Source organism: Martes martes, assembly GCF_963455335.1.
Source record: "Martes martes genome assembly, chromosome: 1".
NCBI lineage: Eukaryota > Metazoa > Chordata > Mammalia > Carnivora > Mustelidae > Martes > Martes martes.
Window position 1 is genome coordinate 10,750,490 of NC_137888.1, and position 25,670 is coordinate 10,776,159.

General features: G+C 42.5%; 1 protein-coding gene across 1 annotated transcript in view; it reads right to left on the reverse strand.

Annotated features, from left to right (window-relative positions):
• MRPS6 (mitochondrial ribosomal protein S6) overlaps window positions 1–13,863 on the reverse strand; it is a 65,799-nt gene extending 51,936 nt beyond the window's left edge. The window contains exon 1 of the mRNA XM_080807080.1: window positions 13,653–13,863. Within this exon, the coding sequence (XP_080663206.1) occupies window positions 13,653–13,697 (45 nt within the window). The 5' untranslated portion in view covers window positions 13,698–13,863. The remainder of the gene's footprint in view (window positions 1–13,652) is intronic.
• Window positions 13,864–25,670: the final 11,807 nt, after the last annotated feature.

The following is a 25,670-nucleotide window of genomic DNA, read 5'->3' on the forward strand; positions in this document are numbered from 1 at the left end:
ATGGATGGATAAGGCTGCGGGTATCTGCATCCACCAAGAATGAATCTTCTCTAAAAGACAGACGTGCAACCTGATAGGACACTACACCCAGAATACCTATGTGCTCTTGCAAAACAAGATCTGAGAACTACTCAAATTTCTACCTGCTAGTTGACAGAAAATACCTGGGTTAGACGAACACACAAAACACCAGGAAATGATCAACCAAATTTGGAAAGGAAGAAAGGGTTATCAGTTACAGTAGAGACTCAAGGGGCCATCAAGTAAATGGAACCTGTGGACCTTGTCTAGATTCAGCTTCAAGCAAACCAACTGGGGAGAAACGTCTAAGACAATTCAGGGATTTAAACATGGAGATGTTAAGGAATTCATGTGGTGTCATAGAGGCACACCGTGGTTGGGTTTTGTTTTTCTTTAAAACCCTTATCTTTTCGTTACATACTAAATATTCACAGGTAAAATTTTTTATCTGCACACTTTGCTTTAAAGACCTCCAGGAATAACTGATTCAGAATCATCAACAGATGCTAAAGACAGCTGAAGACTGAAGAAAAGAATACTCAGCCTCAACTTTGTCACTCTATAAATCACTGATTACAAAAGGAAAAAAGGCACTTTACAATGGAGCAATCTGGTAGATCTCACCTGAACCTGGTGATGTGCCTGAACCTCACCTGATGTGCCTCCTGATACAATACAGGGACATCCCTATTTAATAATTATGACAACAGTGTTTAACCTATCTCTAATCACGAGAAAATCAAGCAGACAAATCCAAATTGAGGGATTCTGCAGACTACTATGCCTGGACTCTTCAAACTGCTACTATCATTAATGACAAAGACCAAGGAATTATTCTAGATCAAGGAGACTGAACAACTACATGCATGATCCTTGACTGAATTCTGGATTAAAAAGCTAAAGAATATTAATGGAGTAACAGGATAAATTTGAACATGTATGTACTGAACATTTTATAATAGTGCTGTATCAATATCAGAACTGGGTAATGGTTATGTTGTGGTTAGGAAGAAAACCGCCCTTATTCCTAAAAAAGGCATGTCAAGATATCTGCATCTCTCAAACAGTGCAGATTACCAAAAAGAAAAAAAAAAAGAGCAAATACAGCAAATTCTAACAATCGGTGATCTAGGTGAAAAGCATGCAGGTGTTAACTGAACTGGTCTTGTAACTTTTCTAATGAAAATACAAAATACTCCAGGAAGAACATCGAGGGCAGGGGTGGGAGTGTGGATGAAGCAAGCCTGGGAAATGTCGACTGGTTGTTGAAGCTGGGTGACAGGCACAGTACGTAGATTCATTAAACTATTTCCTTTTACATGTGCCCAAGTCTGCTCCAAATTCTCACTTCTAGAAAATGGGAAAAACAGGTATCTCAAGGCAACAACTAGATTACTAAATAAAAAAGCCCTGTGGAAAAAAAAAATGTAGCATTCAACAATTGTTATGCATTGTCAATTCTTTCAGGAAAGGCTCAAAGATGACCTACAAAACAAAAGCCAGCTGAACTGCATTCAAGCTAACCTAACTCCAAGGTCTCTGCACTTGTCTTCTGCTCTTCTGCCCCAAGTTCATGGCAATGGCCTCACCTAAGCACTCTAACAAAAATGAAATTTGCTACATTTGTCTCTCATGAAGCCTTCTCCAGCATTTGCTAGTTTGTCTCCCTTACTAGAAAGGAAGCTCCGGGAAAGCTGGAATGTTGTCTTAGAGTTTACCACTACATTCCCCCCAAACATGGTAATGCTGGTGGTACCTGGAGGCACTCAAAATAGACGCAAAACACTTCTCTCAATCTAAAGGGCCTTTAACTCTACTACACCATTATGCTGGACACTCTTTTTACAGACACAGTGATGAAAAGTAGAGCTTCTAGGTGGAGACTGTCCTTGGAATGCTGGCCCAGCCATTTCCTGACTTGTGTGACCCTGGACACCGTTCTGCTTCAGCTTTTTCACTTGTAAAATGGAGATCACACTACCTAATCCTTAAGGTGGCTGAGTATTCAAGGGGAAAATACATACACACACACCCTGCTTCAACTACCCACTAAGCATTAGAGGATAACTTCCAACCATGTCAATTTTGTGGTTCACCTTCATGTTTTCTATATTCCTCCTACTTGGTTCCAGTCTTAAGTTCCTGGAGAAATCATTCCTAGAAGAACAGATGCCAAAAAGTTTCTTGTTTTTCCATATGACTGGGGCCAGAAATTGTAAACACAAGACTTTTCGTAGACCAGATTCTAATTCTCCCAGGAGCCCAACTCATAAATAGAAGATCCTGAAAGTGGGATGTTTCCTCAGATATATTTGGTTGGAAAATTTTTATACTTTCTGATTTTCCTCAACGTTTAAGGAAGAGAAGATTTTTAAGAAGTAAAAAATAAGACCAAACAGGATAACTTGACCAATATTTGGAAAGACTGGTAGAAATATGGCCTGAATTAAACATAAAAAATAAACATAAAACTGAGGTACGATGTTACAGATTATGAATGCAGCTAGATTCTCATCTCACGTTTCAATAAAAGGACAAATAGACTGGCCTAAAAATACAGAGAAACGGGATCACAACTGCTTTCCATGAATGTAAGATAGGAAGATCTTGACGTTACAGGTTCCAATTATTTCATCCAAATCAGATAAAATATTTAATATAGAAAATTTTGTTAGGACTCTTTCTCCACCTCAACTTTCTTCTGAATTTGCAACAGCTCCTGGCCCTCAGTCCACACCTGATAATGGCTTTCCTGAAACCAATAGTGCTACTATGGACTGAAGATCCTCACTGGTGGAAACTTGGTATCTCAGGTTTTCAAAATAGTATGCTTCACACAACTGCTTTCTCATTTAATTGCTAACAAAACAGAAGGCAAACAGTACGCCAGCAAAAGAAGGAAAACCAAAACAACATACTCCTGGGTCATATATTTACTTAACAGATTCAACTTAATTTTTTTAAAGGACACTTAAATACATCTTTTCTGTATGTTACATATGCCTGGCAAAGACCCTGCCCTCCAATTTAGCTTTTCATTCAGCAAGAGCAGCTCACCTTGTGTTTGAATCTAACCCAGAACTGAATATTTTATATTCCTAATTTATCCATCTAACCAAAGCGAAGACTGCACATGGGTTTCCACACAAGTACCTTCCCAGTACCTGAAATCCAAGTGCAGCCAAGGTCTTGAACACACTTTCCCCTACTGGACTACATCCACAGCAACCGAACTATGATAACTGCACTCGGGTGTCTTCACGTGACAAAATTCAAGCATTTTAACAGTAAGGGTAGCTGTCCACAAGAATGTTATAAAAACTAAAATCTAAACAAAGACAATGCCAGCATTTCTTGATTCTGGGGCAGAAGCAAGCAAATACCAGTTTACAAGCACTGAGGGCTCCGGGTTAAGGTTTAAGGTTAAGTCCAAACTTCCACTTGCAATTCCATTTTTAAGCTCTCTCCCACACCAGCCACTCCTGAAGTGTTCCCAAAGCGGGTAGGGATTCCCTTCACTAGGATGAAGCAATCATAGTAAAGTTGCTGGGGGGTTGGCGGGGGGGAGCACAATCAATTATAACCTGGACCTGAAAGGCAGGAAAGAACGGAACCTGAGTTTGTTTTCCTCACTGCGATTGCTGTTACATACATCAAGTGAGAATGGGGACATGAGAAAGACAAAAGAGGAAAGTCAATCAAGGCAACAGCTTGGTTTCCACTCTATGGAAACACGAAACCTAGTCAAAAATAAAAATATTCTACCACCCCCTTGGTTCAACAGTCTGACTCAAGGAGCACCTACTTTTTTTCATACTAACACTATGTTCTCCAAGGATCATGGGTCATATAAGTTAATGTGAACATCAAAAAATTTCATTTTCTAGACAAGCAGTATGCTCAGAACAGTATTTCAAACCCCTAAGAGGTTAGTACAATGGGTATAAACCAAATTGCACTAATGCATGCTTAAAATAAGCACTCACTCAGACATAAAAAAAAAAAGTGGACTACAAATACCAATTTTTGACAGGTTATACTAAGTCATGCTTCAGTCCTTGCACTACTCTGAGTCTGTACATACACTTTAGCCAATATGGACATACGTTACCCAATAGTCCATAACTAGAAACCAGTATTACTTTTAAGAATGGAACGTGTTTGCCATTTACTAATTAACTATGAGGCTTATTGGAAACCAATGACCAATTAACAACAAAGTGGGTTTTATCAACATGTGAACAGCAATTTCTGAAACCTACATGCTAAAGAGGTCCAAAAGCAGTCACGGACATCTTTAAAAAATGTCTAAAGCCAATTATCTAAATCAGAAATTATAAGGTGATAGCATATCTGACCAAGAGATATATTTCATTTGGTCCATGATGTTTAAGTATTTTTGAGTTAGGTGCCAACATCTTAAAAATCAATTTCCTGAAAAATCTGAATTTCAAGCTACAAACAGCAGGAGAGTGAAGGACGAGCTGGTGAACCAGGCCCACAGTCCCAGGGAGCAGACTGGGCTGGTAAGCACCAGCGCCACCAGCACACGCGTGCTCCCCGCCCGGCAGCTCTTCCATCTTGCCCCTGGCCCACCCACCCCTTCACAGTCATGAATTAAAACACTCCAAACTGTGACAAGGTATAATCAAAACTGAGGACAACCCTTCATACTTACCCAGTTTTTAAAACACAATAGTTAAAAAAATTCAACACACGTCCTGGCTATTTCTCAAGCAACTTTGTTAAATCGCTTTTATTAACTCATGAATACATTTACAATTCACATTGCCATCTCCCAAACAGAATGAAAAGGACTTAAGTTACCAGCATTACTATTCCTCTTGGTCACATTCTTGTTTCTTCCTTTATACACTCAAACACACACATCTCAAGTCTGCTCCAAGTGGTGCCCAACACCTTATACCATCCCCGAGCCCATTATGCAACTTCAGGTGAAATAAAATAAGCAGGTACCAAGTCACAAATTAAGCCTGAAATAAAGTTGGATTTAGAAGACTGACAATTAAGGCAACATCAAAAAAAAAAAAAAAGTATATTCTCTTGTAGAAGGTCTTATCTTGGATTTGTTAGATCATAAGTATTTCTGGCTTACAAAACAATTACTAAAAAAAATTAAGCGTATTAATGAAATATATACACTCCAGGAACATGTGCCATAAAACAGTTTTAATTTCTTCATAAAAAATAAAATGTAATAGGAATGGAACAAGTTCTTAAAATCACCAATTAAAATAAAATATGTAGTTTTATAATACACTGCTTTTTAAATGAAAAGTAGACTACTAACTGAAAATATTATGTAGTGGCAGAAATCGATAGGCTACCAACTATCTGCTACAACTGTTTTTCCTACTAAAGAGAGGTCCTCCTTACAGCTTTAGCAATTTGCCCATTAGCAATCAAACATTTACTGAATAAATTAAAATACTAACTACTAAATACTAACTACATACTAAACAATACTAAATAACAACTACACTTGCCTCAAATCACCTTACTAATTAACAGCCTATCTTAAGTAATTCTTCTCTTTAGATTTTCCCTATTCTTTACTTTTCCCAATTTCTCACCTAAAACATACATTAAGTCTTACTGAAGTACTAGTTATAATCAGGTTGGATGGAGAGAGAAACACAAAGACCAGATGCAAACAGTTTAGCTCTTGATGAGGAGTCCCAGTGCACAGCGCCTGGCAAAGGCCAGCAGCTGTGACTAAATGATAGACATCAGTCTAACAAAGAGGTTATTCTAAGCTGGTGGAGCCCACGGGAACCCTCATACACACACTCTACATCTTCTAGGTGCAAAAGTTTGCCTTGCTTCATTAGCACGCAAGCTATTATGTAGTATGACTCATGTTCACAGCGTCAAATACTTACTGAGCAACTACTATACTCCAGGCTTGACTAACCCTCAGATTCTGATAAAACAACTTACATATAAAAAAATTTACCTTTTGTAGTCTCTTCATCATTAAGGTGGTAATAATGGAAAACTAGGCAATTAAAGTTCCATAACTTGCCTGGTATCACAAAGCTACTTTAGTGACATACTGAACACCTATTACATCCAAGGTCATGTTACCACTTTATCTTCAGACTCTCCATCTTAGAGATCACTCCCATTTTACAGCGAAGAAACGAAGATCCAAAACAGTTAAGATCCCTAGGAGGTAGGTGCCAGGAACCAAAACCAGTCGATCTGTCTCTAGCTCTTTCTAGTTTCCCAGTGCCAGTTCTTTTGTTTATTCCGACATAACATAACCAGTATCTTCATTGAGGATCTTACGTTCTTCTATTCATTTAGAAAACAAAAATCAGAGCACTTACTAAAGCAGAAGCTTTCATAACCAAAACAGTCATACCCAAAAATAACAGGCAAAAAAAAATGGATTAAAGCTAAAGTAGGAAATCAAAATATCATACATACGTACCTTAAACATTTTATTTAAGTTTAACACATAAATGTACATTCATTTGCCAATCTTAATATGGGGTGAAAGCACTTGGAGAATGGGATCGATGATGAGGAGCTCCTTGCTGATTGAAGTTCCTTCTGCTTCATCTAAACCACACCTATAAACGCATCATCTACAATTTTCCATTTTCAGTTTCATTAAAGTGGAAAGCTTTAAGAAATCCTTGTAAAGTAGTCTACATACAGAATCCTTTGGGACTAGGGCTCTTCTTCCTCCCAAACTTTTAGATACTGCAGCCATGTCTAATTCTACAAGCATTATTTTAGTAACTCACCTTTATCAAGTCTTTCCAAAGACTCCAACTTGGTTTTCAGGGGAAAAAAAGGTCTTTGCACTCATTTCATCAGTTTACATGATATTTAAATTATTATTTACATATTACCTGCCATGAAATAGTCTTGGAAACCAGCACAACTGCTGGTAAACATACACCTTGCCCAGTGCAAGCCAAGTGCACAGACTTGAAAACAACTTACTAACACAAGAGGTCAGCATGCTATCACCCACAACGTTTCAGAGATGAGAGCAGGAATCCTCCTAAGGTAGCTAAGTGAACATGGACATGTGCAATGCAGAGCAGAGGACAAAAATGAAACAGGCTGAAACCTCAAGAATTTGTAATCTAGCAAAGGAGATGAACATTCACCGATTAACTACAATAAGAAAGTGATCCATGTGATAAGACACAGGAAAACACCATGCAAATCCAAAGGAAAGGTTACAGTCTATATTCCTAACAGTGTAGGGCCTCAATATTTTTTTTTAATGTACTAAATGAGATAAAATGGACTTGAGGCAAGTATTCATGTGGACCATGGGCAATTTCGAGAGGAAAGGCATTCTAAGAAAAGCAGTATGACACAGGCACTGAAGAAAATGAAAGCCAATGGTATTTATGGGGATTTGCAACAGGTTGTTTACTCAATATACAGAAAGGAGAATGAAAGAAACAGAGAGATGAAGTTTTAAAAAAAGGGGGCGTCCCATCAGAGGTGGCCTTACATGCCAGACTTCAGTCTGAATGTTTTTGCAAAAACCAGGTGTGCTGGAAACTAGCAACAGTGTTGACACACTGAACTATTACAGAAGAGTATTAAAGTAATCAGAAAGCCACCACTACACAATGTTTTGTATTATTTCCTTCCTAAAAACGAATCTCAAATGAAATCTCAATTTAATTGTCTTAAAGTGTCTCCACAACAGCTATTTTTGCGCTCCAAGAAGCGTATTCACTACAGGCATTAACCGTCCTCCCCTCGGCTCTGCATTAAAGAGACCAGCTAAGAAACTGCAAGAATCAAACTAGAAATATTAGTGGTTCAACTAGAGCAGAGAAGACTACGTGGGATTGGGATTAAAGGAATATAAGGAGTTTAATTTGTTCAGCCACAGGTGACAGAAGACAGAGAAGTCATGAACAGTAAGACAAGTTTTAGGGCAGGCAACTCAATTTTGAACCATACTGAGTTTGCAGTGCCAAGGGAACATCCAGGAGGTATATGACCAGCACACAAGAGTACAAAATGCCAGGGTCCTTAGCTTATTACAAAAAAAAAAAAAAAAGAAAAGAAAAAAAGAGACAGAAGGCAAATCATCCATAAGAAGGTGAAAGGTATAGTAATACAAGGAAGGAAAGGAAAGAATCAAAGCAGAAATGTCAGAAAATAGCACCATAAGAAGCTTAGAGAAATACTGAACCTATGAAATTATTTGTATATTCTTAATCAAGGGTCAGCAAATTCTTCTGTAAAGGACAAGAGGAAAAATATAAACAAATGAACAGGGTTATGTTCCAGGACTCTGAAACTTGAATCTCCTAAGAGTTTTCATGTCATAAATTATCCTTTTGAATTTTTTCTCCTACTACTTAAAACTGAAAAATCCTTTCTTAGCTCACAAGCCATAAAATACAGGTGGCAGGTTTAAATTGGTCTGTGAGCCACCATTTGCCAACTCCTGCTCTGACAGAACAACGAAGATAAGAGAACTGGATTAACTGTCCTTTTCCAAACTTCTGAGGGCAGTTTTTCCTTTAAATATATTAATAACTTACCAGATGTTCATTAAATTTGAATGATTTCCTTAAATTTGACTAATTCCTTAAATTTGATTCTGCTGAGAGATAACTACATGTGTTGACAATAATCCCTGTTGGTTAATACTGCCTTCCACTAAAAAGAGGTAATCTTTATCTTGAACAGAAAAATTACACTTGTACTACAATACAGCAAAGGCACTAGACGAAAATTATTACCTTAGAGTTTGTCCCTCACTGCTTTCAAGCTATTTCTTTTTTCAAGTGATTTTGTAATCTAAAGGTAAGAAGATTCAACAGCAGTCTGCACATAAATTCCTAGATTTTAAAAAACCTATAAACATCAGTAACGAATGTATGAGTCATGAATAACAATTAAGGGGGAAAAAAATCAGTGCAGAATGTCAACTTCCGACAAGCAGTCTTAATAAATACAAACCATGTCTGGTGAGGAAGGACTCCTTACCCCCAAGCCACTCCTTGTACCTTAGCTGTAGCTCAGGGGCAGGAACAGGACTCCTTCTTCAATCACTTGCTGCGGCAATGAGCTGTAACCCAAGAAAACTGTAATACCAAATGAGAGTATAACATTGCCTACAAGGCTCAAGTCTTTCATTACTGGATAACTATTTTAAGTTGTCTGGTTTCAAGCAGACAAAACACAAAGGGTGATTATTATTAAGCTGTTCCAAGAGGGCCCATTAGAAGAAAAAGACTAACTTAGCCACCTGACAGCTAGGACAAAGACATTTCCTTTTGGACTTTGGTCTGCTACCATCTGAGAGCAGAAATGTCACTATTTCCTCGTTACCAAATGTTGCCACCAAGCGAAGCTACAATGACCTGTGTTTGGCTAGTCCCATACTTGAGTTTATCTACGTCTCCAAAAGTTATCTAAAACTGTAAACATTTTGTAGGTATTTCTTTCACAAGATCCTACCTTGGATACAACTCTAGAGCAAATACAAAACTTTTGCCAGTCTTTCTAATCAGAAAGCCTTGACTAAAGAAAAACAGAAGACTCTTACCACAGAGTTAGAAAACCTACTGCTTTCCATGTATCAAGAACTGGAATATCACTACACTTGTACTTCTCAACTTACAAAATCCAGGTTATAAAGTAAACTCAGATTACAACATGAAACGCTTCACCTACAAAGAACTACTTCGATGAGTGATTTTAAAATTTAAAATATAATCTGCTTTTCAATGAAATTTAAATAAGGAATATTAAACATAAAAGTAACTGGTGAACTCTGTTTTAAAGAAAAAGAACTCAAGATCTCCAAAGTACCTATCTGCTTTTTTACTCCTCTCGGAAAAATACATACAAGAAGATACATAATGCTATTTTATCAAACACATAAGGATTCATTCAATTAAGCTAGTTATTACTGAACCCATTAATCTTTAATTTCTCACGTAAAAATTCCTGAGTAGCAACTGAGAAAACTTCAGGAAAAATATGTGTCCAGGGCTTTCAGAACTCTAAATATGCCAACTCTGGGTAAACATACCGAGACGTGATAATTAAAATGCTCTTAAACTTAAAAAGTTCCTAAACTAAGTAACCACAGAATATAAATGTTCTGCACAGATCTTTTTTTTTTTTTTTTAACCTCAAAATTCCTCTTCCTGAACCCATCCTAAGAGTAAAAATTTTATACAGTTTACACAGCTTTTCCTAGGCTTCTCTACACAGTACGGGACTTTATCATTCATGTATCAGCAGTTCTGTCTTCTACCTAACTGAAATTAAATACCAATCTTTAAAGTCTAATTTCAAGGTGAAATGAAGGGACATCAGCCACTTCCTCAGCCTCTCCAGAGAAGGGTCCTCAGAAAGCAGCATCAGACCTTACCCACCAATGCATAACCTCTCTTCTTCACTTGAACATTCTCACTGCAAGAGGACAAGACAGAGGTGAACAGAGAACTCTGCTCACAGGCAGTTCATTTCTTTTTCAGCTGTTAGAAAACTCCTCTGATGTTGATATAGGTGTAACATGACTCAAATCTTTTTATTCTACAGACACCTCTATAAATGTGGTTTAAGACTGGTCTAAGCAACCACCTTTTCAAATGGCTTTAATCATCACCTCTGAAGGCCTGGTTTCACAACACCCATTACTTTACCACATCCAGTTGCAGAATTTAGCCACACTTTTACCTACTTTTCATACTACAAGTTAGGGAGAAACAAAAATGAGACAACTTTTTTCATAGTAAAAATTAGGGAGAAACAAAACTGAGACAACATTCCAGCTAAACGGCACCTGCAAATAAATTTCTTCTTGGGAGGACTGGTAACTATATTCAGAAATGCATAAACCTGGAAGTGGGACAAAAGCAGACTCATTTAACTCCCAGTTGCAAACTGAGAAAAACAGCACTGGAAATTCTAAGTGACTGATCAACACAAAATTGTACGGTTCAAGGACTCATTCTGTATATTATACCCTGAAACCTTTCAAGGGGAACCCCCACACCTGACTGGGCTACAACGCAAGGGGTCTCCCATACAAAACATGCTGAGAGCCTCAACAGAGTTTCTGCTTTTTCAATTTAAAAATTCTTGTATGCTCATTTTTAAGGAGCCCAGCTAGGGGTGGAAGGAAATAAAATAAGGGAGGAGGGAGTAACGCACTCCAAAGAGACCAGGAATGCTCTTCAGGCTTCTAGAGCACTACAAAAAAGAAACAGAAAGGAAGACACCTCAGGGAATCTAAACAAAAAATGCTCGGAAAACTACATCAGTCTCAACTTCCATGCCTGCTCTAAGAGTTGTCAATATAAGCCCATTTCCTCAATCCCAAGACACATCAGTGAGCGGATGGGGGTTAAACCATCCCGTTAAAGGGGATGTACACTTCAGGATCTAAAAATATGAAAAACATGCCACTTGCAACTGAGGCGTCACTACATGCCTCCAGCAGACGAAACAAACTGCCACAGACTAGAACTGGGGTTCTCCAGGCCTGCCAAAGGTGTAGGAGCTCACAAGTGGCATTTTGCATCACATAAACCTAATGTGAACATTTCCATTCATCCCCGCCACCCCCCGCCAAGTATTGATCTTATTTTAGAATCCAATTTTCCTAAGTTGAAATCAAAATTGTTCAAAACCAGGAAATGTCTGTTATACAGTTACAACCTACTCCAAAACTAGTTTTATGAACAGAAAAAAAAGAGAGAGAGGTTTTTGTTGTAGTTTAATCTGACTTTATTCAGGTCAAGAACTCTTCAAACACAACTTCGTAGTTGTTACACTGTCCTATCTGCACCCACGGAGGCCGCCTCCTCCAAGGAGTTGTTCACCTTGATTATCTGCTAATGGGTTGCCCCCCCCCACACACCTCAGAGACTTCAGGGAAAGTATTCAATTATAATTTTCACCAAACTGCACTATGTGTCTTACCTGAACTAAAGAAATGCTTGCACCACATACAGGAGCACACAAAAAAACAGGATACAAAGAAATACAGGTAACATGGTAAAGCAAATACATTTAAACTAATCTGCTTGGAGCCCCGTTAACTACAGATGTACCTGGCAGCTACGCTAAAAACAAAGCGTGTGGAGTTTTCATTTTAAAGGCTTATGGAATAAACAAATATTATGCCTGGACTCTGACTAATGCTACCCATTTGGTCCCTAAAACAAGGTAAGATAAATTTCAATAACCACATTTTCCAGGCTCTATGGTATCGCCTAAAAAGCACAGGTTAAAGGGAGGGCTTAACCAATTTCTACATAATTAAATATGTTTCCTTTTCAAAAATATGCTTCTGGTTTTTCCTTGTTCCTATTCTCCTTAAGCAGTAAGATCTCAGCATGGAGGCAGAAGGGCCAGGAAAGGGGAATATTCCAGAGGTTAAACAATACAATCTTATCTTCTCCCAAATTCTGGGTGAACAAGCTTGGGGACACAATGGCACGCCTGACCAACCTCTTTGGATCTCGTCAAGAGGCACTGGTGTCCTCTCCCGCTTTTGGGTGTGCGGTGACTAACCATCTCCTAACGCTCCGTGACCCCCAGCTTTTCTACAGAAGTTGGACCGGGATGCCAGGCCTAAATTTAAGTTCAACCAAACTTCACTGAATAGCTGCTACTCCTCCAAGTGGACCCAAAGCATGATTCTAGCGCTGTCGAAAGTTCTGCTTGCAAAGTTCAGACATGGTAGAGTTTTTATTAATTATCGGATCTGGGCGAAGGGTGAGGGAGGTGGAGGGGGGCACACACCACACTCTACGTTACCGAATTCACGGGAAGGATGGGGATTTCGGCGAAGGCTTGTGGAGTACCTGACCCAGCACAGAGGACGAAGAGCTGCCTCCGGGCCGCGGGGCCCTGTCCTCGGCCACACCATCACTTGCAACGAAGGGGCTGCAGGCTCGCTTAGCATCCCTCCAAACCTGAAATCCCCTACCTCAAGATCAATCAAAAGCAGGGGGGAGAAAAGTTTCTTCCGGAAGGCGCAAAAAAGGCCACAACTCGGATGAATGAAACTGGGCTAAGGGCACCCGGAGCAGGATTTTCGCTGAAGTCAGAAAAAGAGAAGTCAAAGATTTTTTAACGTGAGATCGGTCGGAAGCGCCCGTGGTCCAGAAAACTGCACAAACCACGCTGTGGAGAACGTTTTATTGAGCGCGGACGGCTCCGGGGCGGCCGGCGGGCGCTAGTGTGGAGGCGGAGCGGGCGGCGGCGGCGACGGCGGCGGGGCCGGCGACGAGGCAGCTTGGCGACAGCGGGCGCGGGGCCGGGCGCTCGCGCGTGTCCTCCCGCGGACCTTCCAGGGTCTCCCGCGCCCGCCCCGCCCCCCGCCCGCCCCGCCGGCCGGCCGGCCGCGTGCGAGGCACACCCTCCCGCGGCCGCGCTCCCGCGCGGGCACACCCCCGCCTCCCGCGCGCACGCGGCCTCGCCGCGCCGGCCGGCCCACGCGCGCCCCCTCAGCGCGGACGCCCGCCGCCCGCCCGCGGCCCCGGCCTCCCCCCCACCCCGGCCGCGCGGGGAGGGCGGGGGGCGACGGCCTAGCGGCTGGGGGTGAGGGGCGCCCGCGCGGGAAGGCGGGCTCTGGGGGGAAGGTCACTTACCCGCTGCATGGCTTTCAGGATCAAAGCCAGCTCGTAGCGGGGCATGCCCGGTCGCACCGCGCGCGGCTCCGGAGCGAGCCGGCTCCCGGGACGCAGGAGGGGCGGGGACCGCGGGGGCCGGACGGCTTGGCCGGAAGGCTCCCGGGCGGCGAAAGCACGCTCCGGCCGAGCGAGCCCGGGCTTTAAGGCTCTGGCAGCTGCGCAGACGGCCCGCCACGCCCCCCTCGGCGCGCCCCGCCTCCTGCGCGCCCCGCCCAGCTCCCTCCTTAAGGCGGCCGCGCCGCGCCCCCTCGACAGTCCTTCTCCCTCAGGCGCGCCACCCCCGCCGAGACCCCTGGCCCCACAGCCGCTGCGCGGGGGCGGCGCCGGGGGTTCGGCCAGGAGGGGCCAGCGCGGGCCGCACTCCGCCTCCGACCCTGCCGCCGCCGTTCCAGCTACCTACGGTTCTCGAACCAGCTGGAACTTTCCATGCCTCCGTCTCATCCTGGGCGGCGGGCGAGCGTGCGCCCTCGTGTGCGCGTGCGCTAAACAGTGCGGTCCTGTCCGTGCGCGCGCCCCTCGCCCGCGACTTGTCGGCGCGGGGGACCTTCTAAGGCGGCCACGCTCTTCCGGGTGGGGTCTCGGCCGGACCTGGGCTTTCCCCGCCCATGGTTGCGCAGGGGAGTTCCAGAACGTTCTGGCTAACGACTGCGCTTCCGCGCGCAGGGGATGCCCGGGGCAAGCCTGCCCCTTCGCGCCCCCTGCCCACAGCGGTCCTCGCGTGGCTGCAGGCACCGGAGGACTGGGGCCCCTTCCCTGGCGAGGTAGGCGCAAGGCGCAGGCTGTGGCCCACCACGCGCGTGGTCGGCTGTGGCACCATCCCTCGCCGGCTGCCTGACCTTGGCAGGCTCCTGCAGAAGGGGGATGTGAAGGGCACTTACTTCCCAGGGCCGCGATGCCTTTGAGTGAGCTGATGCACGTAAACCGCTGAGAACGATGCCTGCACATAGGCTCCACACAAGCATCTGTTGTATGAGCCTGGCCTGCCCCACGTGTAGTTGCCAAGGGCAGGCTAATACTTCGGCTCAAACGGATATTCCTTAAATGTTTGCTCAGATTTCATTTAGAGGACCAGCTGAGAACTTGGAAAGCCGTTTAGTAACCGTCTGGGAGCATGAGCGTGCCCTGGAGGGAGGAGAGGCTTGTGGTACATTCATTCTCTTTCCCCCCCAAACAGGCACACAGGGCTCACCTTTCCCTCCAACCAATGACTACTTTTCCCGGCAGGCAGGCAGGCGGCAGGCGTAGTACCAAATGCATTTTGTCCAGCTCCACTCCTTAGAGACGGAGCCCCTGCAATTGTCGCCCCTGCATAGTATGCTTGTCCCGTTAAAAGGGACTGTAAGTGAAATGTTTGTCTTTAAAGTGCTTTAATGCTAATGGATAAAACTTACTGAGCGCTTACTGTGTATCTGGGCCAACGCTAAGGCTCTTACATGCCTCTCCTAAAATTCGTACTTTGTGAGGCACGTACTATTATGAACCCCCACTTTAGGGATTCACGAAAAGGTTATGTAACTAGGCCCAGGTCAAACAGTAATAGAGATAAAATTTGGATCCAGACTATAGGAAGGCTGAGCCCATAGTTAGTCCAGCTTCTGGGTCTCTCTCACCACGCAGATTAAAGTGCCAATAGTATTATTTGGTTGATGTACCGTGTAGCCCATATAAACTGAGAATAGAGTCCCTGTGCCACCTTATCCGGAGACCTTGGTATTTCTCAGATCTTACCTCCCATCCCCCATCAAAGATAAAGATGATTTTCGAACATGTCTATTCTGTGATACTTGGGTTTTAACATTTTCTATTCTTGGACTTCTGAGTTGTTTTCCAGGATGGTTCCCTACTTCAACAGTCCCTCCTGTTATCAACAACATGTCCCAGTTTGGGAATGAGAAAACATGGACCCCCAAAGTACTGTGCCAAGCCAAAAACCAGGGCAATACCACCAGTTGACTTTAACTTTTAGCATTTCCTCTTGCAAGTGCGATAATTTTTCCCTAATGGCCAGGGATGAGTGAAGGGCCTAGCTTGTTGACAATTAGTATGAGGAAATTAGTCTCATTGCATTCTGCCTCAACACAGTATGCCCAGCTCTCCCAATCTGGTGGCTGCCCAGAGGCTCACTCCATTTCTTCTGAAAGGGAGAGAAAGGGCAGCTACCCTGACTTTCTCCCCCTTAAACTTTTTTTTTTTTAAGCACAGGATGCTCATGGGTTCATTAAAAAATGACAAAATCACAAGGAATGCTGATGCAGATTTAGTGTCCTTCTATTATAACTACAAATTTAAATGCACCGGAAAGATATTTTGAATTTTATACTATGTATATAAGTAGGCATTTAGAATTATAAATATTACTGTAACATTTAATGTATTAAAATTATTCTGGTACTTAGGAATAAGCTTAACCCAGGAGACAAAAGATCAGTGCACTAAAAACTCTAAAATAATATAAAGCAGTCACAGATGAAAAGATATCTGTGGTCATGGATTAGAAGAAGCAATGTTAAAATGCCCAGACTACCCAAAATGATTTACAGATTCAATGCAATCCCTATCAAAATCCCAATGTCAATCTTTAAAGAAATAGAAAAAAAAAAACTTAAAATTCATATGGAACCACAAAAGAATAATGAAAGCAATTTTCTGTAAGAAGAATGAAGCAGGAGGTAATGTACATTCTAATTTCAAACCATGTTACAAAGCTATAGCAATTTAAACAGTAGGGTACTGGCACTAAAAAAGACACATAGACCTGGTGGAACAAAATAGAAAATCCAGAAATAAACACACATATATGGTCAACCAATGGTCAACTGATATTTGACAAGGGCCTAAGAATACACAATGGGGAAAGGTAGTCATTTTAATGTATGGTGTTGGGAAAACTGGATATCCACATGCGAAAGAATGAAATTATACCCTTTTCTTACACCAAAACCAACTCAAAATTGGGTGGCTCAGTTGGTTAAGGGTCTGACTCTTGATCTCAGCTGAGGTCATGGTCTCAGGGTCGTAATAAGGAGCCCTGCACTAGGTTCCCTCCTCAGCAGGGACACTGCTTGAGATTCTCTCTCTTCCTCTCCCTCTGCCCATCCTCATGCTCCTGCGCTCTCTCTCTAAAATAAATAAATCTTTTTAAAAACTTAACTCAAGGGGCGCCTGGGTGGCTCAGTGGGTTAAAGCCTCTGCCTTTGGCTCAGGTCATGATCCCAGGGTCCTGGGATCGAGCCCCGCGTCGGGCTCTCTGCTCAGCCGGGAGCCTGCTTCCCTTCCTCTCTCTCTGCCTGCCTCTCTGCCTACTTGTGATCTCTGTCAAATAAATAAATAAAATCTTTAAAAAAAAAAAAAAAAACTTAACTCAAGGGGCGCCTGAGTGGCTTAGTAGGTTAAGCCTCTGCCTTCGGCTCAAGTCATGGTCTCAGGGTCCTGGGATCGAGCCCTGCATCGGGCTCTCTGCTCTGTGGGGAGCCTGCTTCCTCCTCTCTCTCTGCCTGCCTCTCTATCTACTTGTGATCTCTCTCTCTGTCAAATAAATAAATAAAATCTTTAAAAAAAATTAAAAATTAAAAAATTAACTCAAAATAAACTAAAGACTTAAACATAAGACCTGAAACATAAAACTCCTTGAATAAAACACAGGGAAAAAAATCTTCTTGATGTTGGCCTTGGTAATGATTTCTTGGCTATGACACTAAGAGCACAGGTGACAAATGCAAAAATAGACAAATGGGATTGCGTCAAACTGAAAAGCTTCTGCACGGCAAGGGAAATAATGAACAAAATGAAAAGGCAATCTATATAATGGGAGAAATTATTTACAAACTGTATGTCTGATAAGGGGTTGATTTACAGAATATATAAAGGAACTCGTACAATTTGATTTTTAAAAACAGCAACAAGGGGCGCCTGGGTGGCTCAGTGGGTTAAAGCCTTTGCCTTCGGCTCAGGTCATGATCTCAGGGTCCCGGGATGAAACCCCACATCGGGCTCTCTGCTCAGCAGGGAGCCTGCTTCCCCGCCCCCACTGCCTGACTCTCTGCCTACTTGTGAGGTCTCTCTCTCTCTCTCTGTCTAATAAATAAATAAAAATATTAAAAAAATAATAAAAGATAAAAACAGCAACAAACACAAAGAATTACCTGATTTAAAAATAAGCCAAAAAAATGGACTTTTCTATAAAGAAGGCATATAGAGGACCACCAGGTGCATGAAAAGGTGCTCAATATCACTAATCATCTGGGAAATGCAAATCAAAAGTACAATGAGGAGACACCCGGGTGGCTCAGTTGGTTAAGTGACTGCCTTCAGCTCAGGTCGTGACCTCAGGGCCTTGGGATTGAACCTCACGTGGGGAGTCTTTTTCTCCCTCTCCCTCTACCCCACCGCCCTGCTCATTCTTTCTCTCTTTCTCAAATAAATAAATGAATAAAATTTTTTAAAAAATTTTAAAACTACAATGAGATATCACCTCACACCTGTTAGAATGGTGTTGACAGTTAGCAGGTGTTGGCAGGCATGTGGAAAAAAGAAAACCTTTGTCCCTGTTGGTGGGGATATAAGTTGGTGCAGTCACTGTCAAAAACAGTATGAGACTCTTGAAGAATTTAAAAATAGAACTACCATATGATCCAGCAATCCCTTTTATGATTCTATATCTAAAGGAATGGAAATCAGATATTAAAAAGCTACCTGCACTCCCATGTTCATTGCAACATTATTCACAACAGCCAAGACATGAAAGTAATCTCAATGTCCACGGGCAGATAAGGAAAATGTGATGCACTAGAATACTAGTCAGACTTAAAAAAGAAGGCGATCTTGCCATCTGAGATAATGTGGGTGAAACTGAAGGACAAACATGGCACAAAAGGACAAATACTAGATATCACTTACATGAGACATCTGAAATCCTCAGACCCATAGAAGCCGAGAGTAGAATGGCTGTTGGCAGGATCTGGGAGAAAGGGCCGTGGGGTTGTATTAGTGAAAGAGTCCAAAACTTTGGTTATACAAGAAAAAAGAATATTCTGTAACCTAGGGTCTCCAAAACATTTAATATGGTATATATTGAAGATTTGATTAACCAGAAATCTTGAAGATTTGATTCACCGGAGATCTTGACTCATTTTCAAGTAAGGTTTTATGAGAGGCAACAGAAAAGAAAAAATAAGTTGAAATCCAGTCCTATTTCAAAAAAGTAACATCACTGTATGCCTTGGGCCAGCTTAATCATCTTATTTTATAAGGTATATAAAATATACTGTATAATAAGGCTTTACCATGAGCTCCCAGAAGGTTGTTAATTTTGAAAGCTATGTCACAGACAGGTCTTGTGTGTCTAAAGACAACTCAAAAAAGTGAAGAAATGGGAACGTTTTCAATGACAGTTGAACCAAGTCATATTTTCAGCTGTCAATCAACACTCTCCTCAGCCCATCATCTTCCCCCTAAGGAAAGTACACCGTCATTTCTTGGCCTGACTGCTCAGCCCATGGCCCCTACCCAAGTCACAACATTTCAAAATCACTCTGTTTTTCAACGTTTTCCCACTGACCCTGCTGGTGTTTCTAAACCCCCTTGCTCACACTGTCACCCACCTTTTCAGAGACTCAGTGGGTCATCTCGCAGCACTGTTGGCTGTGTGCCTTGCAGAATGAAACACAGTGTACAAAATACGTACATTATTAGGTCAGCCATTTGGGGAGCTCTTTTAATCCACTAATTTCCAAATCATTTTTCTAATTTTGATCGAGTATGTTTTCTGGGAGGAGAGGGAGCTCAAATTTGGATTCTACTTTATAAGAAAAAAAAGGGGGGAAGCAAAGTTTGCCTAAATGAAATGTTTCCTTACTTTCACCTCTGTGTACCCTCCCCTGCAATAAATAAATAAATAAATATGAGATGTTTGTGGGAAATGTTCTCTTTACCATAATATTAGGGGAAAAAATGCTTAATATAATTTTTAGCTTTAAAAAAAAGGGGGGGCATCTGGGTGGCTCCGTGGGTTAAGCCTCTGCCTTTGGCTCAGGTCATGATCTCAGGGTCCTGGGATCAAGCCCTGAATCAGGCTCTCTGCTCAGCAGGGAGCCTGCTTCCCCCTCTCTCTCTGCCTGCCTCTCGGCCTACTTGGGATCTCTGTCTGTCAAATAAATAAAAAATAAATCTTTAAAAAAAAAAGAAACACAATTATTTAAAAAAAAAAAAAAAAAGACCAACAACAAAATCCTCCCTACACCTTCCCTTATCAAAGGACTTAGGTTTCCTCCTGACGTTGTTAGAAAGTGTCCGGGTGCCTGGGTGGCTCAGTCGGTTAAGCATCTGCCCTTGGCTCAGATCATGATCCCGGGGTCCTGGGATCAAGCCCCACATTGGGCGCTCTGCTCAGCAGGGAGCCTGCTTCCCCCCTTTCTCTCTTCTGCTGCCGCCGCCCCCGCGCTTGTGCCCTCTCTCTGTCAGATGAATAAATAAAATCTTAAAAAAAAGAAAAGAAAGTGTCTCCAGCAGCCTATGGTGGGACATTCATGTTAAATGTCAGTAATGTTGGAGGTATTAAACAGCTTTATGGTCTCCTCCACAAGTGCAAAATCCAGAACACATGTGGAAGGATTTTAGATTTAGTCCAAGGAACAAAAGCCATGGTCTGGAGAGGATGCAGGAGGATGAGGCAGTGTCTGAAGGGGTCTTCAGGGGGCAAAGCACGAAACAAAAGTCAGTAGGTATGCCTGGCAAAATCAACTAAGTGGCCCTCACTCAGGGCCCTGAGAGGTACACAAGCCAGGCCTGCTCCGCCCCAGAGCAGTTTTCACGCTGGACATGAAAGCGCAGAATGTGACCAGGCCTGAATGGATTCAGAGGGGGCCGGGGCACCAGCTGGGGCAAGCTCAGAGGGCATGGCGTGGGGGCTGACGGAGGTTGAAGGAAGGAATGTCAAGAGATAGAAATAGAATCTGTAGGATCTGGTGACTGACTGTTTGAGGGGAAGTTAGTGGGGCAAGTGTCAACAGTGGATCCCGGATTTCTCTTCAACAACCGATTTGCCTTTGTTCTGGTTATATCCCCGCGTGGCATCTCTTCCGCTCCTAATTCAGAAAGCTTATATGACAATTCAATGTATTAGTATTTTTTTTTCTCTCCAGATATCTTATCTTTGCAAATCTTCATAGCAAGATGATGATCTTCGGAAGAACTGAGGTGATCTCTTTTATTTCTCTGAAGAGTCTCCCTCTTCAGGGTTCCCACCAAAGGGAAGAAAGTGGTAAGCATAAAAGCCTGCGCAGATCCACCACCCAAAATGATCTGGCCACCCAAGGACTGCTGAAGGTTGGGGGTCATGACATCACCAGTCCACACTTCCTGGTAAGAAGGTCAAGATGCCAGTATCATTTCAAAGTCCACACCCTCTGTGAGGATCATCTCGCCCGTGTTGTTAGGGCTCTGTCAATTCATGTTGGGGAGAATGTCCTCATTATAACAAGAAGAGGTTGCATGGATTTGGTACAAGGAGCAAAGCCTGTAAGCACTAGACTACATCCAGTGGTTAGGCAGCCCCCCATTGCCTCAGGGTCAAATCAGAATTGTGCCCTTTATCTGAACTTCATTGGACTTTCCTTTTACAAAGTCACATGACAGGCAGGTAAAGAGCCTGTGGGAGGGAGGCAGAGGGGATTCCAAAGGAGCCCATATTCAGGGAGAAAGTGATCTTTTGCGATGGAGAACATACCTAGTAGGAAGTCACACCCCCGAATGCAGCCGTGAGGAAGATCTTACACTTGAGAATGTATCACCAATCAAGATATAATGCTTTAGTATTAGATAATATCTATTTTTTTCAAATTGCCCGTAGTTTTAAAAAAATCAACTTCCTGGCAACAAGAACAGCAGCTGTTTGTTCTGCCAAAAAGAAAAAAAAAATCCTCACGTGCAATTAAAATTACAAGATAATTGGGAGCTATCAGGTGATACCGCCTACAATAAATCATGAACTTTCAGCCTCCAATTACCGAGACCTTAGGAGAATAGAATATGCAGGAAATATCTTGGGATTTAGCTCCCAAATTGAATAAAGAAGTCCACAACTGACCTTAATACTAAACACATAGTTACTAAGAAAATTTTAAATAACCAGGTTAATCAACTGCTCCCCTATATTATTGCAAATGGAACAAGTCACTTAAGCAATGAAAGAATTATTACATACAGTGCTATGTAAACGACTAAACGACTAAACAACTCCTACTAAGGAATTCCCAAGGGGTTAACCTTTGCAATGATCAGTTATTTACAAGTCCTTTTTTTTTTTTTTCTTTCCCCAAAGTGTTCAGAATCCAGAAGGCAGGGCCTTTGGGAGCAAGGACAGCACTTTATCTTCCATCAATAATATGGGTGGTTGACATTAGAGAGCAGCCATGTTGGCAAACCTCCTCCTGCTCTTAATGATTCAGTGATTAAGACATGACCAAGTTCCTGCATGCGGAAAGGAGGGCTGTGGTCAGCCAATGAGGAAGGGCAGCTTCAGGCCTGGGAATCAGTGCTGTTGAACTTGACTCCAGCTGGAAGCCCACAGGGGCAAGCCCTGGGTAAGTGCCACGGGCAACACGCAAGCACCGGGAACCCTTTCTCTGACCACCTCACCTCCACTCACCTGGGTACTGCGAGGTACCTTTCACACTGCGGCCAGAGGATCTTTCGGAAAACACACATCTGATTCAGTTTCTCCCCAGTTTAAATAATTCAACGGCTCCCCTTTGCCCTCAGGGTACATTCCTAACTCCCCAGCAGGGGTCTATAAGGCCCTTCCTTCTGCAGCAAGGCCCCCACCCCCACCCCATCCCTCTTGCCACTCCTCAGTTTCACTCCATGGTGTTTGGTCCCTGAGCTCCGCATGCATGTCCCCTCCTGCCCTTTCCACTCTGCCTGGAACACACACCACTTCCTTGCCCTAGCCTACTTCTATTTGCCCCCCCATCTTTTTTTTTTTTTTTAATTATGAGATGTTTCATGGGATTGCATGAAACACACATGGAGAATTACAAAGATTATTTTACAAGGGGTGCTGCGTGGCTCCGTCGGTTAAGTGTCTGACTTTTGATCTCAGCTCAGGTCTTGATCTCAGGGTCATGAGTTCCAGTTCATGCTGGGCATGGAGCTGACTTAAAAAAAAAAAAAAAAAAAGAATTATTTCACAAGCATCACAGAAGCCCACATCCAGAATCTTCTTCCGTGCCTCTCTAGAAGCACAACTCCTCTCCTCCCCACTTTTCCTGGGTTTCCTTTCTGGCTTTACCATCTTTGGATGCATTCCTCAAGCAGCAGTCTGTTTCTGCCCACTTCCTGAATGTCCTATGAGTACCTTGCCTTTCCTCCCCTCAAAATGTGTTTAAGAGATTCATCCAAGTCGTAGAGTGTAGTTGTTGCTCACTTATTTTCATCACTGAAACTATTCTACTGTACAGCTAAACCACTGTCTATCTGTTCTGCTAGGAGGGCATGATTGTTTCCTTTGTGGGTGGCTATTTCAAAGAACAGCGGTGGGAACATCTTACACACACAGACCAATGCATATATGTACACGTGCAAAGAATGGCATGCTCTCTCCCAGGGTATGCAAACCCCGAACTGTTCTACATGATGCCAAACTGTTCCTCAAAGTGCTGCTACCAGTAGGCATTTCTCCAATGGTGTATGTCAGTTTGCTTCCCTCTGTTCATGTCTCAGTTTTGATGACTGTCAGGCAGAAAGCCTGGCCTGAACTTGAAAGTCGGGATCAGGTGCAGCTCCTTTGGACTCTTTCAACACCTATGCTTACTCCATAATCCCATGAACCATTCCTTGTTGCGTGCGCAGAACAAAAATGCAAAGATACTGCTCAGATCCCTAGCTCCTGGCCCTCTGGGTCCATTGCTTTATTAGCACTGAGGCCACGCGTCCCCCAGGCTGCTCCCTGTCAGGGATGGAGCACAGGGAAGTGAAGAACAAATTCAGGTTCATTTCTATTACACCCAGGACTCCTCTAATGGGTGACTTGGGCTCAAGGACTTCCCAGTGATTGACCAAGACTTTCTTGGAATTGTCCTGCGGTGTGAGACTCTCTCTCCCCTCCCCATCTCCAAGATAGATGTCAGACCTACGATGCACTCCTCTCCCCACCTTCCCCGCTTCCCTCCTTTTGTCCTTCATGGATATTTCCTCCAAGAAATCTCTTACACGTCTGATCTTGTCTTGGTGTCTGCTTCTTAGAGAGCCAGAACTAACAAAGTGTCATCTCTTCTTTACTTTGTGACCTTAGCAATGAATACATAAATTCTCAGAAAAGAAACTCTTGTGCCCACAGCGCCAAACAGTGGGACCAATACGTGATAGACTGGTATCATCTTGAAGGCAGAAGAAAACTGCTTGCCCCAACTCTGATATCCCTCTTCCTTCCATGGGCCTAGCCACAGGCTCCACTTCCTACTTAAAAAATGGCCAGAGGGGGGCCCTCTAAGAGGGTCTTCTATGATCCCTACCTGTTGGCATTACACTTTATATAATTCCTTGTCCTCCAGTGTGAGCCAGATTTAAAGACCTCGAAGGAATTGAATACAGCAGAAGTGATAGGATATAACTTCTGAGTTGACATTATAAAAAGATGGGGCTTCCATTTTATAGTCTCAGTGGTAGAGTGAAGACACAGGGTTGAGAGTCAGAAGACCTAAGTAATCTTTGTCTTGAGGGTCCTCGCCAAGTCATTTTAATTTCTTTACGTTTTAGGTTCTTTATCTATTAAATGGGTTAGGCAATTCCTAATGACCATGATTACTTTGTGTAGGAAATAAAAGCCAACTTTTAACGAGTGTTGGTCTATGTATCTTTTTTGTATCAATGCACTTAATGCTCACAGCAGTCCTGGGGGTGAATCCTCTTATTATCCTCATTTCATACAATGGAATACTACTCAACAATACAAAGAAGTCAACTATAGACATGTTCAGCAACACAGATGAACATTAATTACGCTAAGTGAAAGAAGTCAGATCCCCCCACCACACACACACTCAAAAACATACTGAATGATTCCATCCCTATGAAATTCTAGAAAATTCAAACTATAGTGACACAAACAAATCAGTGGTTGCTTGAGGTAGAAGTGAAGAAGAGGGATTATAAAGGAACGTGTGGAAACACTTAGAGATGATGGATACCTTTATTATCTTGATCAGGCAATAATTTCATGGTTGCATACAATGTCAAAACTTATCAAATTATATACTTGAAGTATGTGCAATTTATTGGGTATCAATTATAGCCTAACAAAGCTGTAAAAAATATAAATCACATCATTATTATACTCAGAAAAATCATTTTCAGTCATTGTTCTATTGTTCTAATATACCTCTACTTACATCTTTTCCTCTTTTCCCTTCCCCAAATTCCTGAATAAGAGGTCAAACCACACTCACCTCTGATATTCATATCAATTAAGAAAAAAATGTCCATGTGGAAAGAATTTTAAGTTCTGCAGGAGATGCGAAGACGGATAAGAAATAGTCCATGTCTTTAAGAAGTTATAATCTACATAGGCAGAGATGATATGTTTATTTTTTAATTTTTTTATATAAGTATGTTTAAAACTAAATAATCTAACAGGACTTAAGTATCAATTCTAAGAAATAGAAAGTATATAAAAGGAGAGTGATTAGCTCTCTAACAAAGAGTACAAGCAAAAATTTCCAAAGCCACATGACTTTGGTCTGGGATGGCTTGGGAATGTTTCATGTAGGATGTGGGATTTGAGTTGGAATGTGAAGAATGGATAACATTTAGATAGACGAGAGCAGAAAAGAGGATAAACATAAGATGTTTTGGTGGGGTCAGGGGATGGTGACATTGAGTGTACAAGTTTGACAGGAGGAAAGGTGTCTGTAGAAGACTTACAGGAACTTAACTCTATAAAAGTGGGACCAGAGTTCGAGGGCCTTGAGTACCAGGTAGAGA